The 17,947-nt window shown below is 39.9% G+C and overlaps 1 protein-coding gene and 6 non-coding genes across 8 annotated transcripts; all 7 read right to left on the bottom strand.

The window, feature by feature from the left end:
• Positions 1–1,108: 1,108 nt before the first annotated feature.
• On the bottom strand, positions 1,109–10,500 carry aptx (aprataxin). Of its 2 annotated transcripts, none has more exons than XM_036564769.1 (8): positions 10,039–10,500; positions 7,161–7,207; positions 6,967–7,020; positions 4,973–5,227; positions 4,005–4,064; positions 2,794–3,020; positions 2,341–2,444; positions 1,109–1,525 (listed from the first exon to the last, which is right to left on the bottom strand). In XM_036564769.1, the coding sequence occupies exons 1-8, from the start codon at positions 10,166–10,168 to the stop codon at positions 1,371–1,373; spliced, it is 1,032 nt and encodes a 343-aa protein (XP_036420662.1). In that variant the 5' UTR covers positions 10,169–10,500; the 3' UTR covers positions 1,109–1,370. The 2 variants fall into 2 exon arrangements, with proteins under 2 accessions (XP_036420662.1, XP_036420664.1); XM_036564771.1 differs by having other exon boundaries at positions 4,973–5,279; positions 10,039–10,139.
• Positions 10,501–15,215: 4,715 nt separating this feature from the next.
• Positions 15,216–15,287, bottom strand: trnae-uuc. The gene has a single exon. It is a non-coding gene; the product is annotated as a tRNA-Glu (tRNA).
• Positions 15,288–15,616: 329 nt separating this feature from the next.
• On the bottom strand, positions 15,617–15,688 carry trnah-gug. The gene has a single exon. It is a non-coding gene; the product is annotated as a tRNA-His (tRNA).
• A 567-nt stretch (positions 15,689–16,255) lies between these two features.
• trnam-cau lies at positions 16,256–16,328 on the bottom strand. Its single transcript has one exon. It is a non-coding gene; the product is annotated as a tRNA-Met (tRNA).
• A 356-nt stretch (positions 16,329–16,684) lies between these two features.
• On the bottom strand, positions 16,685–16,757 carry trnar-acg. The gene has a single exon. It is a non-coding gene; the product is annotated as a tRNA-Arg (tRNA).
• A 168-nt stretch (positions 16,758–16,925) lies between these two features.
• On the bottom strand, positions 16,926–16,997 carry trnae-uuc. The gene has a single exon. It is a non-coding gene; the product is annotated as a tRNA-Glu (tRNA).
• Positions 16,998–17,327: 330 nt separating this feature from the next.
• On the bottom strand, positions 17,328–17,399 carry trnah-gug. Its single transcript has one exon. It is a non-coding gene; the product is annotated as a tRNA-His (tRNA).
• Positions 17,400–17,947: the final 548 nt, after the last annotated feature.

Here is a 17,947-nt window from a genome sequence, read left to right as displayed (position 1 = left end):
ACATATATATGGGCAAAAGACTGAAAAGCGTTTTAGTTTGCAACGCTGAATCCATGCTGAAAAAAAGTATAAACAAAATTAAATGCTGTAGAAGGTCCTTTAAGCTTTCAACAGTTTCCATTAGAAAGTGAGACATTGTGTCAAGTGGTTAAAGGTTTATGACCTACATCAGTGGCATTTTTAACAAAGATCCAAAGCAACACAGTTGTAGTAATTAATGTGGGTTAAGACTTAGGAAGTATTTGTAATATTATAGGAACAAAAAAGCCTACATAAGCTGGTAATAAACTTGATGCACCAGACACATATTGTCAGAAACTGGGGCTTCTGTCACTGGTTGTAATACATGCTCATTTTCATATTTATAAGCATAGAAATTAACAAGAAAATGTATAAAAACTTGTGTACATCAATGTTTTTAAAAACACTAAAAAATGTTGTCTCTGCTTTTTTGGTGTGATACTCAATTTTCATTAAAAACAGCATTAAGTGCAAGATGTTCCTTTTTCAGCATCATGGAAAAACATAAAATTACACATAAGCCTTGATAAAAAAATTTTTTTCCAGCACTTCTCAGTATTTAAAATGTTCTCCCTTTGTCTTTGCCCTTTATGAAAACATCAGTATTTTGTTTGATTTACAAGATAATCTTTTTCCTTTTATCAGTAAAGGCGTTTTAACAACAACAACACACCTTTTCAGACCCATAGTGCTGAATTGTCTTCTCACAGTGGAAGGATGGACAGAAACACCTGTGGATTTTATCAGAAGCAAGAGTGGTGCTTGTTTTTATCTCTTCTCAAAGATGATGCAGACAGTTTTGGTGGTCTACAAGGTCCGGTTGATGGAATCCCTTTTTCTCTGTATCTTTTTAAAGGAAATTAATTCCAGTTTTGAAAACTCCTTTTACCCCCACTCATTTTCCTGACTTTCTCCTTTCTAACGCAAATGGATTATCTTGTATCTAATCTCCTCAGAAATGTCTCCCGAACTTCATGGCTGTTTTGACTAAGTGAAGGAAACCTGATATCTGAGTTGTGCCATACTGTGCTGAAAACATTATTCAGTACTTATTGTATGTTAATTAAAGTGTTAGGGACAAGGAAAAAAATTGTAAATGAAAACATTTTAATTCAGTTAGGGTCTAATTATATACATACTGACAAACTGTAAAGCAGAATACTAAGCAACAATGCTAATGTAACCAAACACTAGGAACCCTTAAATGCCTTATTGGAGTATTACAGGTACAGGACCATTTATCTATAAAGCAAATAAACATTACTTTAAAACTCTCCATTATTTATGTATAGCTACATATAGTGCAGGTCTCTTCTTTTCAACAGAACTTTGACTGGCTTGGGAAAGTTTCAGGAAGGCAAATGAATTTTGAGATGGTCCTTCAGCTTCGGTATTGTAGCTTGCTCTTTGCGGCAAACATGGCAACGCAACGGCAGCTTCAACTGCTCACCCACGCCTTCTTTCACGCTCACTTTTCCATCTCGCTCCAACATAGCAATGATTTCTACAAAGGAAACATCCAATATTAGAGTCAAAATGGCATCCTTCTTCATATAGACTTTACTTGCTTGCCTACAAAGTATTGAGGAAAGCAGCTCATGCTTCCAGCCTTAATGACAGTTTGGCAAAAAATAATATACTAATATACTCCATTTTCCCTTGACCTAAAATGTAGTTATTCAGCCAAGACATGTTTGGTGTCTAAAATTTGCTTCTTCAGTTTTTCACTGGAGCTACTACTATTGTAGCTAAGTAGTAATGGAAGATTTCATCCACTGTGCAAACAGCATGCCTAAATCAAACTACGCCAAATCAAAATAGCCTAAGCATTCATTGCTTCTCAGCCTCATAACTTCAGACCCCAAGCGTCTCTTGAATTATGTTTTACGTGAAGGGGAAAATTGTGTCAATTTAATTTCTTTGACACACTTAGAAACTCATGGGCTCATAGCTCATGTGGAAAATGTATTACCACAGTTTGTTGCAGTGGGTCCACAAAACTGGAAGTAGGAAAAACTTTTACAAAATATAGCCATACCCTAAATTTGTTTCTTCACTGTTTTGTCAGAACTCTTTGGAAAATTTTTTCATGTTTTTGTTGAGTGTTTGATTTCAACGTGTGTATCCAAAATAAGGAATGTTTAAGAATTAATGAAGTTATTTCAATGCCTGTCATTAAATACAGAGTGAACACATGTTAAGCAGCATTTTTTTCAATTAATTTTCAAAATGTCAGCCTTCTTGAAGTACTTACACTTCAGGTTCAGTCTGAAACAAAGTGACTGTTCTATTAACGTTCTGAACAGAGCTCTTACTCACCCTGAGAGTCGATGAAGTAGTCAGTGGTGAATGAATTCCAGTGTTTTTTGTTCTTCAGACAAGAAGAGTCGAAGTCTTGGCTTATCACATGCAGGTGAATATGACTGCAAATGCAAAGGTAAGAACGAGGAACCAGCATGATTTGTTAAACCTTATTAAAGCAGATCACGGTGATATACAAATGCTAGTTCTGATTCTAAAATATGATCTACGCCAAGTTTAAAACTGCAATTCAATTCTAAATTAACTGTGTCAATTTATTAAAAATGAACTCTGCTTTGTATCGTGCCTAAAACATCCCTAAACTGTGGTAACTCATGGCTTATAGCTATCAATGCACAATTCTTTGGGAAAACTGTAATAAGTGTTCCTTTTCTACCCAATAAATCACTCACTACTAGAATAAAAGTAATTAAAATACCCTAAATGTAATAATGAAGGATCCTTACTGACCTCATACTGGGTATGGCATGATAGCCTTGGCGGAAGCGCAGTTTCTGGGCGTCGGGGCACTGCTTTATCATCCTGTCCCCCACTGTCTGCATGTGTTTTAGTAGCTCACAGTGGTCTGCCCTCAGAGCTTTCAGACTCGAGATCGACTCCCACGGCAGCACCAGCCAATGATACCGTGCCTTTGGGTATTTATCCTTGATCACCACTACCTTCTCATCTTTATACACCTGGGGACAAAAATAGATGCATGAAGAACCCAATAATGTAATAACTTCAAATGTGCACTTTGCTTCAAATGTACTTTCCTAATGATGTAATGCAGTGTCTTGACCTACAATGTACAATGTCATCACTGATAATATTTATAGCTAATGTATTAACTTGTTAGCAGGCAGCAGGGCACAACCTAACATTTTGTTTGTGCCAAAAGTGGGAGCAGTGCAAAAGCTGCAGTTTTCCTCATGAGTAGCTGAAGTGTTATTGGCTAAAAAGTGTCTTGAATTTCTATGTGGTTATATGGACTGCTCTCTTTGATTACTGCAAGGGACTCAGTTGGAACAGCGCGTTTAAACTAACATCTTCGTATGGGGCTCTCCTTTAGCTTGGCAAGCTCTCATTGTGAGTTATTTAGATGCTTTAAAATGATACAATATTATAACCACCCTGAGAGCAAATAAAATAAAGTTTTAAATTCTGTGACTTATACATACATTTCAACAGTCACAAAAGATGTATAATAAAAAAAAGCAACATTTATGATACAAAAACAGTCTTCAGGGTGAATCTTGAGAAATATCTGTCCGACTGCTATGAAAATTTGCAGGTAACTTTGCTATAAGAATATGAGAGGGGGATCAAAAGCACATTCTACCTGAAACTATTCTACTACACAAAATATAATATTACATTTTCCCCTGCATTAGTTTGCGCCCCATGCTCCCCTATATTATTGGTATTTGAGAAGGAATAACTCTATGGCCCCAAAAGTCATTTTATGTTTTCTGTTAGATTCCAGCTCTCAAGCGTGGTACTCAAAGGCTGCAGAAACTGTTTAATTGTCCGACTCTCAGGGTTTTTTTTGTCAGGAATCACTGTGGTCGATGAGAAACACATTTAATTTTTGTTATGAACTTATTTCCATCACTGTCTTCAACAATTCAGGTTGAATGGTCAATCTAAGCTTGCTGAGTTAAACTTGTCTTGCACCGTACCTGCATCTTTGGGTCCTGCATTGAGACTTTTAGACCTTGACTCCAATGGCCTGCAGGTTCCTGTGGAAAATAATGTTCAGAGACATGGTGTGAAACTACACAGATACAGCGATAGCGACAGTAAACAGTCTACAACCAGTGCAAAACCTCCTGAAGACACTTCAATTGTTCACTCTCATGACAGAAGTGTAAATCCCTGAGCTCCTAAATATGATTTGCTGGGAAGTGACTACATTACTTACACCAGTCAAACTAGGGAATGATGTGAAGCAATCTTCATTTTACAGAATATAGTCAGCCGGACTGAAGATTTTTATCATTCAATCCCTCTGATCCATCAATCCCGCTGACCTTCATCTTCTTCAGGCTTTGGTTATGCCTGAAGCTACTGCAATGTAACGTTATAGATGACTAATTCCTGCAAAATGTGATTTGATTCGGTTGGTTCTGTCCGACCAAATAAGTTCAGTTTTGTTATTAATGGTGGATATTTGTGAAACATATCAAAATGAAAAATTTGTACAAATTCAGCTGATGGCCAGTTTGTGGTTTACTAAAATGACCAAGGCAAATGGCAACTCAGGCCACGGACTCTTACAACTATTACTCACAGCGCCTAAAAATCCGAGTCAATGCACAGCAGTGCTTGGCTATTCTGGCAGCCAGTCTTTTAGGTAAACAGAGATACGATAATAAGATGCCTCAGCTGATGTTAATATCCTAGCCTATTGCTGCTCATATCTTTCAGCTCAAAAAACAGCGAGTCTGTGAAGAGGTAGTAAACAGAGGTAGTAAAAATGCTTTATTTCATTCAATTTATACGAGCAGAGTGTAAAAATTAACTTGAGCAACAGAAACACAGAAACAGCACAGAAAATGAATGCTGTGGTTCAAGTTTAAGTGATTTGGTACAGTTAAAAACTAAAAATTCAGCTTTAAATTTTGCAAAATGCTCAAAAGAAACTCACTGCCTTTTGTGGTGTTGCTTTTTCTGCCACAGATGCACCGTTTGATGCTTGTTCTGTGTGGGATGGTGTTGACATTTTAAAGGCTGGACTCTCTTTCTCTTTTTCATCTCCATGAGAATCTTTCTGGTAGGGTCTTTTCACTGGCTTGTTTCCTTCTCCAGTAGAACCAAATGTGGATGTATCTTCAGTAAACCGTACTGTGTATGGATAAAGCTGGTTGACCATGCAGAGCTTCTGTCCTTTCTTTAGAGGCACCTGGTTGTAGAGGTGAGGGAAATGCCGTTGGTAGGCTGTTATGGCCAGCAACCTGTACAACAGTATCAGTTACTGAATAGCATAGGGGATATTTCTGTGTATATCATTGTTACAATGGCCCATATTCATCAAAGTTGCATAGAAACAAGCACAAATTTGAGTGCCCAGAATGACGCATGGACCACTCTGCACCTGATTCATTAAACTGTCATATGACAATGAAATGAGAGGTGATATGAACACAACTGATAAACACAACTGACGAATACGCACAACTGACGAATCCATACAACTGGTCAATAAGCACAACTGACAAATCGGCATAACTGGTCAATAACAACAACTGAGGAATCAACACAACTGATGAACTGTCAAACTGTGGAAACTGTACAATTGACAAATGACGAATCAGCACAACTGATGAATCAGGGATGTGTAGGGGTGTACGAATACGGTTTGAGCTGCCAGTATTTGAATACTGAAATCATTATTTGGTTATTTGCTATATTTCATTATAGGAAGACAGAGGAATACAGGCTAACAATGCAGTGAAATGTGATGGTTTTGCTTGTACTGCGACTAAGTATGTTACACTTTGCTACTCAAACACAAATGTCTGCATATGGGCAGACTACCAAGGATGCGTTGTTAAGGATATAGCTAAGAAGGCAGAGGCTTTGCCACTAACTACTCTAGCTGATGTTAGCTGGTCTAGAAACAATGAAAATATATTTCTCTGACAAATACCATGTTGTCACAGCATCCACTGAGGAGAAAAGGCCGTCTGATAAAAACTACCAAAGCAGTAGTGCTGCTGTATTTTTATGCAGCACCAGTGCTGTCACTTGTACAGTCCCACATTATTTTTTTTTGTTTTTGTTCTTTTTTTTCCTGCCCTGCAAATATCAAAATCTGGAATACACATCCCTAAGAATAATGAGCCTAACTAACAAATCAACGCTACTGACGAACGACACAACTGACTAATCAGCACAACCAACAAAATCGAAACTACTGACGAGCAGACATAACTCATTAATCAGCACAAGTAACAAATTGACATTCACAAATAAATATAACTGACAAATCTGCACAACAAACAAAATCAAAACTACTGCACCACTAGTACCTTGTTTATCATTTGCAAATGACATGCCCCAATTTGGCTCCATATACATATCACTTACATGAAGCACATCCCAGTTCATGCAAAAAATAGGAAAGCACTGAGCAGACTAATGAGAAATAGCTTGTTCTCCATTTAAAAAATCTGCCCAGTCATGAAACACTATTTTGCGAGCACAAGCATTGTTTTCAGACCGCTAAATCTGCCATGATAGCATGCCTGATTTTCAGGCTGATTTCTATTTGTACCTACTTCACAATTTAAAGACTAAGATCCTGTAAATTTCAATTCACATTTCCAATTACATTTTGACTATATTCCAACCTATCATTTCGTAGCTATTATTTTTATCATCACCATCAACAGTTTGTAATCTTATTACAAATATTTTTTAATGTTGGTAATGATTTTGATGATGTAGGAGCAACTCAAGCATTTCTGAAGTTGTTAAAATATTACAACTGAATTTGACCACACACAACTCTGATGAATAAAGGGAACTGTGTTCCCTTTTTATGTTCACATACAAGTGAACATAAAATATGTGTAGTGTTTGAAGGTGCCTAACTGCATAGTCCGGTGGCACAAAATTCCCAGCCACTGGACAATTTACCTGATTGCCTTTACCCACAACGACATTTTCCACACTTGTAGGGTTGGTACCTAACTGTAAAACAATACAACCACAACAATAGTAAGAGTTCCTACATTTAATTATTATATTACTGTTTGATAAGTAAAAACATTATGTTAATGGAAAATGTTTTCATTGGCTTTATATGCAAAAATGGCTAAGCATATACTAACCTGCTTCACAGTGACAAATCCTCGGTTGCAATCAGCTCTCAGTTCAACTGTGAGGGTGCAGAAATGTAATATGGTGATGACTTGATATGACAGCCACAGATCAAACTGGTATTAATTAAGATGACTGAGCTCATTAACCACTAGCCATAGTCAAAAATAAAGCAACTAGCCTTACAAGTCCTACTATCCCTGACATTACCTATCAATAATACAAATGGAAGGTAACAGTATTAAAATATGGATCTTTGGAAGGTATAAGTATACCAAAAGTACCACAAAAGAACAGCCCCTATCGTACATCTTTCTTTTAGTCCACTTAGGACATTTATGTGGTTTTATTTACTAAAATACTCATAATTCATTTTACATTACCATTTTCTATCCATTCTTTATTGCTTGGAATTAAACAGGCTGTTTTTGATACTGTGATCCTTAAGAATGGCATATGTAAATGACCTTGGTTCTGACTGGCTGCCTCATTCAGAAAGCAGTCTGGACTGAAACATTCTTAATAGATCTCTGAAACTGTGCTGTTTGTGGTAGACAACATGCCCAGGAAATCTGGATCTAAGCTGGGGAAAAAGGAATGGCATTCTCAAAAATCACCGTGCCGCTACCTACTTCTCTGACTACAAAATAATGCAAAACTTTATAGGTCTCTACCTTGAATGAATGGACAGGGCAGAAAGGTGTGTGCAACCCCGTTTTCAATAAAGTTGGGACTCTATGCAAAATGTAAATGAAAACAGGTTCAAATGATTTGCGCATGCAACAATGCGCAAATCATTTAAACCTTATTTAACTGAAAACAGTACAAAAACAACATGCTGAACAACAAATGTTGAAACTGACATTGAAACATGCCCATTTTGAACTTGACGCCAGCAACACGTTAAAAAAAAAGCTGAGATTGGGCAACAGAAGACGTTGTGTAACGCTAAAAAACACCTGGTGGTTATTTGACAGCAGGTCAGTGACATGATTGGGTAAAAAAGAGCATCCCAGAGAGGCTTTCAAAAGATGGAGAGGGGTTCACCACTATCTGAAGGGTTGCGTAAGCAAGTAGTGCAACAATTCAAAAATAATGTTTCTCAACATACAACAGCAAAGAACTTAGGAATTTCATAATCTCATAATATATACATAACATCATTAAAAGATTCAGAGAATCCAGACAAATCTCTCTATGTAAGGGACAAGGCTGAAAACCAATACTAGCTGGCCGTGATCTTTGGGCTCTCAGGCAGCACAGCATTAAAAACAGACATGATTCTGTAGTGGAAATTACTATATGGTCTCAGGAACCCGTCTGAAAACCATCACCTGTGGACACAGTTCATTGCTGCATCCACCAAGTTAAAACTCTAACATAAAGAACAAAAAACATAGAAACAGGATCTAGAAACGCTGCTGCGTTCTCTGGGGCCCAAGCTCATTTAAGATGGACTGAGGAGAAGTGTAAAAGTGTTATGTGGTCCAAAAAAAATCAAAAATCGAAATTCTTTTAGAAAATAATGGATGCCGCATCTTCTGGGCTAAAGACCAGTCAGCTTGTTATCAGTACACAGTTTAAAAGTCAGCATCCATGATGGTATGGGGTGCATTAGTGCACATCGGGTGACTTGCACATCTGTGAAGGCACCATTAATACTGAACGATATTTAAAGGTTTTGCCAACATATGCTGCCATCCAGCTGACAGCTTTTCCTAGGAAGTCCTTGCTTATTTTTGCAAGAAAATGCCAAACCACATTCTGCACACATTACAATAGCATGACTCTGTAGTAAAAGAGTCTGGGTGATAACCATTGAAAATATTTGGTGAACTATGAAATAAAAAATACAACAAAGGAGGCTCCGAACTGTTGAGCAGCTGAAATCCTAGATCAAGTAAGAAAGGGAAAACATTTCACTTTCCAAACTACAACAACTGGTCTCCTCAGTTCCCAAACACTTAAGAGTGTTGTTAGAAGAAGAGGTGATGCAACACAGTGGTAAACATGCCCCCGTCCCAACTTTCATGAAACACGTTGCTGACAATTCAAAAAGGGCATATACTTTAAAAAAAAAATAGATAAAATCCTCAGTTTCAACATTTGATATGTTGTCTTTGTACTATTTTCAATTAAATATAGCCTTTGCAATGATGTGCAAATCATATATTCTGTTGTTATTTAAGCAATAGAACACGAGAGGGAGTGTGTTATCGCGAAATAACATCACAGGGTTGTACTTTTTTATTTACTCATTTATCTATTTATTTTACTCAAGTTGGGTTTTGATAGCTACTTGTACATCTTTTAAATGATTAAAGATCATTTTAAGCTTCTCTATCTCTGGTCAACAGCATGTAGGTTCTGACTGGTGGAGAAAGTACACAAATCCCACAAATCCGTTGGTAGCATTAAATATTACATGTAGAATTAAAAAGACTGGTCTTAAGTGTTCTTCAATGAGTTCTATACAGAACAATTTCATGCTTAAATGGTTCTTTGCATGGTGAAATTATTCTTCAGATTGATGGAGAATGTGCTGTATATGGTTCTATGTACATCCTTTTTGAAAATTGTTCTGTGATTATGATGGATAGTTCGTAACAACAGAAGTACCCTTTTAGGTGCCACAGAGAACCATTTTCAAAAAAGGTTATATACAGAACCTTACAGAACACATTCTCCACAAATGTGAAGAACTATTTCGCCATGCAAGAACCATTTAAGCATGCAAACGGTTCTACACACAACTCATCGTTCTAAAAAGAACCATTTCCTTTACTACAGACCCCTCGAAGAACAATCGTTTGTAATGGAGTGTAATGGACTTGGTTTGTAGTTTATAGCACCTGTAAACTGTCTTTAGTTTCTGAAGTGAGATGTTACCTTGATTTCTGGAGCACTTCTGGTCCTTAATCTTAGTTTCTGGGCCTCGACCCAAAATCAGAGCTTGTTGGTGAGGAAGCAGAATGGGTTTGTGTCTGTCATCTTCACTAACAAGCCAGCACGTTGGCATTTCCCTAGAAATAACAAATGCTGATGTAGCTCAAGTACAGCGGCTGGTTTACGGCTGATGAGTACTTCAGCCAACTACTCTGGTTAACACACAGACAGACTGCAGCTACCAGAATAGACTGTTTTCTCCGGAGATTGTCACCGTAGTCCTCAGATATCGGTATAAAACTACCCCTAGCACGGTTAATAACAGTAATGGATTTTAAAAAGCGTTTATTCGACAGAGCTTCGGTCTTTAACGAATAATACCGTGAACAAAACCGAGCCGTAAACTGCTACTTCGTGAACAGCGAGCAGCAAAAGCAACGTGCACACGTACGGCACACATTTCAAAATAAAAGTTGTACTTAAAACGTCCTTTTCTTAACAATTTTTCGCAACGTGCTTTGGCAAAAAAAACAAACAAACAATCAAATTAATAAAGAAACAAATAAATAAATATAAACGAGTCAAAACATCAGATGAGTCTTGCAAAATAAAAAAGCATATCTTGTATACAGAATGTAATTTATATGTAAAATTATTTCCAGTTTTTGAACTGTATTATTAATCAATTACCACACTACGAAAAGAAGCTTTGACAAACCTGATTAACGTAACATTTTAATTAAAAAAAAAATAAGTTTTTAAAATAATTGTATCTGAATAGATACAATGATGAGAGATTTACAGCCTACAGTAGGTGTGGGCGTTTAAGTGAAATGTGCTATTCGAATTTTGTAAGGTATTTTTAGAAAATTATTCGACTAACATTTGGAATACAGGACTTTTAAAGGGGAACTCCACCGATTTTACGAATTACTTAATCATTCAATAATTCAGTTTTGAAATGCGCCTTTCTAGAGAAATTTACTGAGTCAAATTTGTTCACCATTGCAGTACTACGAACCAGACGTCGATACGTTATGTCTACGCCACAAATATCACTATTTTATCGGCTATCCAAAATACATACATACATACATACATACATACATACATCATCTAAACCGCTTATCCTTCTGGTGCTGGAGCCTATCCCAGCTGTCATTGGGCGGAAGGCAGGATACATCCTGGACAGGTCGCAAGTCCATCGCAGGGCAGGCTATCCAAAATGACCAGTGAATTTCCAAGTTTTTATACGCCACACTGATAATGGTAAAATACTGCTAAATTTAAAAAATACGTTTTCTGTGGGTACTATTTTTTCCAACGCCCTGCATGTATCTCTCCGCCCTGCAAGCGTTTTGTGTTGTCAGGTGTGTTCTGGACCAAATCAGGGCCAAATTAGGGCCAAAGGATTTACCTTCACCTTCACCTTAAATGGGCCAGGTGTTTGCCAGATCAGGGCCATACCATTTACTTGCCCTACATCCGCCATGTTATGGCTTTAAATGGCCCGTATGTCAGGCACCCCATCCGGCATTCCTAGTTTATTCATGGTTGAGTCAGTGTTGTGAATCAAGGTTGAATCACATTTTAATTTTGGTTTGTTTTCAAAAGTGAATTAGCAGCAGTGGACATAGCAGCTGAACAATCAATAGTCTGGTGCAGTTTTAGGAACATAATGTGCATTATCATATATTAAGCCAGTATGCACCATACTGCTTTGTATAAGTCACCAATTTTTAAAGCTCACCTGTTTTTACCTGTCTGCATGCATGAATATCAAAGACAACACTAGAAATCATTTGAAAACAACTGCTTTAATTGTCTTATATGATATGGTGACTGATATGGTAATATGGGTGGTGTTGCAGTCTTTAAAGACTTAAGTGTATCTGCTGGTCTGAGAATAAACATCCAGCCGACAGCGGCCTGTGGGCAATGTCCTGTGGACACTGATGAAAGACTACAGGATAACTAACAACTGGGCAGCAACAGATGAGCATACATCTCTAACTTTATCTCTAAAAGGACTAACAAGGTAGGTATATAATTGGACACAGTGAATGGACACACTGTTTAAAACTCCAGCAGCATTGCCATTTCTGATCCACTTGTACCAACACAACCCTCAATAACATACAAATACCATGTCAATATCACCACAGTGCTGAGAAGGAAACCACCTCCCAAATAATACCTATTTGGTGGTCCTGATGTTTGATTAAGAAGTAAACAAATTATAGAAAAAAAACAGATGTACTACAATCTCTAATACATTGTCTACAGACACATGATTCTGATCACGTGTAAAATCCAGATGGAGGGCAGGAAGTAAAAAGCAAAGCCCTACGGTGCTAGTTTATACGATTTTACAAGAGAAATGTATAAACAGAAAATTATGACGTATGTTAAACATGATCCTTTTGTTATGAAGTAGAACGAATTTTAAACTGAACTAAAAGCCTTGCCTGCTCCATCCTTCTACTTACATGGAGCAGGTTTCTCACTGGTGGTCCCCGTGAGAAATTGAGCTAACTGTGTTAAGTAATGACAGCTGAGCAGTTACACTCATTAAAACTCTGTGCTAGCAGTTGGTATGAGATACTGGGCTAACTAGCTCACTGTCTTCATTCAGCTCACTGCATTCTAAACTAAAAGATGCTGGAACTAATTTTCTCTTTTAGAGTTTAAACTCTTTAACTCCTCCTAGGTTAACACAAGTTCTTCTGACCAACTCGGCCAATGTTACGTTTAGAATCACAAGAGTGGAGTAGGCAAATCTTTGAATGAGGAGTGTGATAACCTGAGGATTCTGTTTCTGAAGGTTTCGGAGGCCTCTGAGTACAGCTAGGTAAAGGAAAAATGAAATCACAGTGATTTTAGGATGTTTCTGGCCCTGTTATAGTAGAGTCTGTACAGATCTGGCATATGGATTTGGGAACATGTATTTGGCCTGATTTTGGGCAGTCATTCAAAAAGAGTCAGTGCTGACGCAGGCTGCCAGCCTGACCAGTTGTGGCACGCTTGGCTGGCAGAAAATGGACCAGAAGTGTGACCTTGTATCACCTCAGATCACAAAAAACAGTGAATTGAAAACAGTGAAGAGATAGTTGACTGATATTAAACATGATAAATTCACCAAATTATGCTGAAAGTTTTAGGGAACCCACCTTGTGACCGGAAGGTTGCTGGTTCGATCCCCTGAGCTGACAGTACATGACTGAAGTGCCCTTGAGCAAAACACCTAATCCCTAACTGCTCCCCCAGCGCCATGTATAGGGCTGCCCACTGCTCACTGCCTAGTGTGTGTGCGATCACTAGTGTGTATGGGTCTGATGGGTCAAAATGCGGAGGTGAAATTTCCCCGTTGTGGGAGTAATAAGGGTCACTTAACTAACTTCACTTTGTACTGTGGCATGGCGCAGATCTTCTTAGTTCTTACTTCTTACTTCTTCTTCAGTGTTTCCTTCCTCAGACTAAACAGATAAGAAACGTTAACCGCAATGTAAGATGTAAGGCTTCTCATTGATCTTTGGTGGAGCATAGAGTTCAGACAGCTCATTGTTGTTATGAAAATGTAAAATATTAGAAACAACTTAATTTGTATACCAAATTCCTAATTTACTTTTTGATTTTTTAAACTCTCATGGTTATTTGAAAATTGAAAAATTCTGACTCATTCCTAGTTTAAAGATTCATTAGGCATAAACATTGAACAAAGAGCTGCCAGCTCATGTGGGTTGCTGGAGTAAAACTGTTCAGTTTGACAGATCTCAGCTTCTAGCCCAACTGCAACTTGCTACTCTCACCACCTATCAAAATGAGCTGCAGTCAATCTCAAACAAGCCCTATTTTTTGAAGCAAATTTGAAGAAAAGTCATGCAATAACAGTGGCCATACTGGAGAACCTACCAACAGCAGCCAAGAAACAGTGAACTTTTGCCATAACTCTTGCTGCAGCCCACAATAAGTTTCTGACCATAATAAACTGCTTGCCAGCTAAAATCTCCTAAAAGTAAGCAAGAGTTTCTACAGGGAGATTCACTTGAAAAAGGCCCTGAATATTCGGTTGTAACTCCCGTTAGGATGAAGCAATCTGAACCAAAAAAATATGCAAACCTAAGCAGAAGGAGAACATATTCTATTAAGTGTTAAAGTGGGAATGAGTTTAGCATGTGCTATGATACAAAAATTTTTGGCTTAAAAACCTTCATCACTTTCAAATTCACTTACTGTATTTTATTTAAAAAGTTGTTTCCATTTTTCAAGGTGATCTTTAAAAAAAGGTGCTGATTCCTCTGCTCTTCTGCACCATTGTTCATTAAGTACATACTCATGTATGACGATGTATACTGGAGAAAAGGAAATTATATTCCATGAACGTCAACAAAACTTTTTTCTGTTCCACTTTAGCAAATCAATTATTTAACGAAAACTAAAATGTTTCAAAAATCTGTTTTACTTGGAAAAGTAATGTGTTTAAGAATGAATGTAGTCTCTTACAATAAAAAGTTGCATGGAATGAATGAAAGCACATGATTTGTGCCACTAATTCTTTTTCTACTGATTTTTTGTTTTGAGGGACACTTAAACATGAAAAACGTTTTCAGGTTTAGTGTTTCTGGCTGTACATGTCCAGGGTGTATCTTGCCTCACATTGCCTCCACAGCCCAGCAAGCAAGACACAAGCGTGGTAAAATGCCATGATGTGCTGTGTCCCGTGCACTTGATAAGTAATACATGGAAAAAATTAAGGCAATCAATTAACAATCTCTGAAGTGCTCTGTCTCTTTTCACGAGCAGGCAAATCAGAGTTCACTTACACATGATGAGCGTGAGAGCCAAGTGTCGCAGGTCTACTTGTCAGTCGCATGTCTTGACTTTGATCAACATCAGCTCTTCAGGTTTGTTCAGAAGCATGTCAAAAAGCACACAAAGACAAGCCAGCCAGGAGTCGAACCTAGAATTTTCTGATCCATAGTCAGACGCGTTATCCATTGCGCCACTGGCCCGCCTGCTTTGCCCCTTGGTGAGGTGTTGGTCAGTATAACACCAAGTTTACTTACAACAGGCTCCAATGCCAGCGTCCAAGCTGGACTCGCAATAGGCCTGCCATGACCCAAAACAAGCCCAAGGACGCAACAGACACTTCTGCCCGCTACACATTTTGGTCAAACAACTTCCCATACCGGGAGTCGAACCCGGGCCGCCTGGGTGAAAACCAGGAATCCTGACCGCTAGACCATATGGGATGCGTGCACGTCATGCACCCAGTCCATTTTTTTTTTATCCACTTCACCATTGTCGGTTTTCAGAAATGTAGAGGAAACACTTTTCGGGTGCTAGAGGCAAAGAGGGTGACTCCCCAGGTGTTGGAAAGCATAAAACCCGCAGCGCCAGCCAGGAGTGCGGCCGTGATTTCTCTGATCCGAGGCCGGACACTTTATCCGTCGTGCCAGAGGCCCACCTGCACTCATCCTCAGAGGGGCGTTCGAGAAGAGCAAGCCTTGTATCCTTTCAACATGGGAGAGTTGACGAGGTTACAAAGCCAATATCAAACAAAGCTCTACGGGCAAAAGGCTGCCGTGACCCGGATTCGAACCGGGGTTGCTGCGGCCACAACGCAGAGTACTAACCACTATACGATCACGGCTATCTGCCGCATGTGTCGTTCCTGTCCCTGTTCATCTTGATGAAATACATCTCTGTCGACATGAAGGCGTTTGGCTCTCTTTGTCAGATCTCAAGTGTCCATGTGTTGTGGAATTGCACTTTGTGGATCATGCGGAAAGCTCCCTCTCACATCTTCCATTCAAAGTTCTACAGTTGTAGCAAGGACAGCCTGCTTTGCCATACTTGGAGGGTCCTGGGCATCTGTAATGTTCTTCTCAGTACTAGAACCCAGCAAGCAAGACACAAGCGTGGGAAAATGCCATGATGTGCTGTGGCCCGTGGCATAGGATGACCTCTTGCTCCCGGGCCCAGTTCCAGGCCGCTGCAAATAGCTAAATTACTTGCTGTCGCCTTGTCTACAGGAATCCATCTACAGGCAGAACAACAAGCTGTCGTGAGGAACTCCGTACACATGCGCTGGGCAAGGATTTCAAAACTTGCGCATGGGTAGAAGGGTTCCTGAAGACTTTGTTTACCATGCTCATAATACAAAACGGAAAGATCCTAGCGGGTCAGAGGGCACAGGAGTGGCTTTTAAAACCATCGCTGCCCCGTGTGAGGATCGAACTCACGACCTTCAGATTATGAGACTGACGCGCTACCTACTGCGCTAACGAGGCACCCAAAACACGGCCCTGGCTTTGTGCCGTAGCCGCAGCTTCATGACTCCGGCTGCCGCTTGCCTGCTGCTTTGCCCAACGGCAGCAGCATCCTAGTAACCACACCAGGACAGGGATACATGTAGGGTAAGCCAAAGAAGCACTTGATAAGTAATACATGGAAAAAATTAAGGCAATCAATCAAGCATCTCTGAAGCGCTCTGTCTCTCTTCACGAGCAGGCAAATCAGAGTTCACTTACACATGTTGAGCGTGAGAGCCAAGTGTCGCAGGTCTACTTGTCAGTTGCATGTCTTGACTTTGATCAACATCAGCTCTTCAGGTTTGTTCAGAAGCATGTCAAAAAGCGCACAAAGACGAGCCAGCCAGGAGTCGAACCTAGAATCTTCTGATCCGTAGTCAGACGCGTTATCCATTGCGCCACTGGCCCGCCTGCTTTGCCCCTTGGTGAGGTGTTGGTCAGCATAACACCAAGTTTACTTACAACAGGCTCCAATGCCAGCGTCCAAGCTGGACTCGCAATAGGCCTGCCATGACCCAAAACGAGCCCAAGGACGCAACAGACACTTCTGCCCGCTACACATTTTGGTCAAACAACTTCCCATACCGGGAGTCGAACCCGGGCCGCCTGGGTGAAAACCAGGAATCCTGACCGCTAGACCATATGGGATGCGTGCACGTCACGCACCCAGTCCATTTTTTTTTTTATCCACTTCACCATTGTCGGTTTTCAGAAATGTAGAGGAAACACTTTTCGGGTGCTAGAGGCAAAGAGGGTGACTCCCCAGGTGTTGGAAAGCATAAAACCCGCAGCGCCAGCCAGGAGTGCGGCCGTGATTTCTCTGATCCGAGGCCGGACACTTTATCCGTCGTGCCAGAGGCCCACCTGCACTCATCCTCAGAGGGGCGTTCGAGAAGAGCAAGCCTTGTATCCTTTCAACATGGGAGAGTTGACGAGGTTACAAAGCCAATATCAAACAAAGCTCTACGGGCAAAAGGCTGCCGTGACCCGGATTCGAACCGGGGTTGCTGCGGCCACAACGCAGAGTACTAACCACTATACGATCACGGCTATCTGCCGCATGTGTCGTTCCTGTCCCTGTTCATCTTGATGAAATACATCTCTGTCGACATGAAGGCGTTTGGCTCTCTTTGTCAGATCTCAAGTGTCCATGTGTTGTGGAATTGCACTTTGTGGATCATGCGGAAAGCTCCCTCTCACATCTTCCATTCAAAGTTCTACAGTTGTAGCAAGGACAGCCTGCTTTGCCATACTTGGAGGGTCCTGGGCATCTGTAATGTTCTTCTCAGTACTAGAACCCAGCAAGCAAGACACAAGCGTGGGAAAATGCCATGATGTGCTGTGGCCCGTGGCATAGGATGACCTCTTGCTCCCGGGCCCAGTTCCAGGCCGCTGCAAATAGCTAAATTACTTGCTGTCGCCTTGTCTACAGGAATCCATCTACAGGCAGAACAACAAGCTGTCGTGAGGAACTCCGTACACATGCGCTGGGCAAGGATTTCAAAACTTGCGCATGGGTAGAAGGGTTCCTGAAGACTTTGTTTACCATGCTCATAATACAAAACGGAAAGATCCTAGCGGGTCAGAGGGCACAGGAG

This window comes from Colossoma macropomum, unplaced genomic scaffold (assembly GCF_904425465.1).
Source record: "Colossoma macropomum unplaced genomic scaffold, Colossoma_macropomum, whole genome shotgun sequence".
Taxonomy (NCBI): Eukaryota; Metazoa; Chordata; class Actinopteri; order Characiformes; family Serrasalmidae; genus Colossoma; species Colossoma macropomum.
The sequence above is the reverse complement of the archived record's forward strand: the minus strand, read 5'-3'. Positions and strand labels throughout refer to the sequence as shown.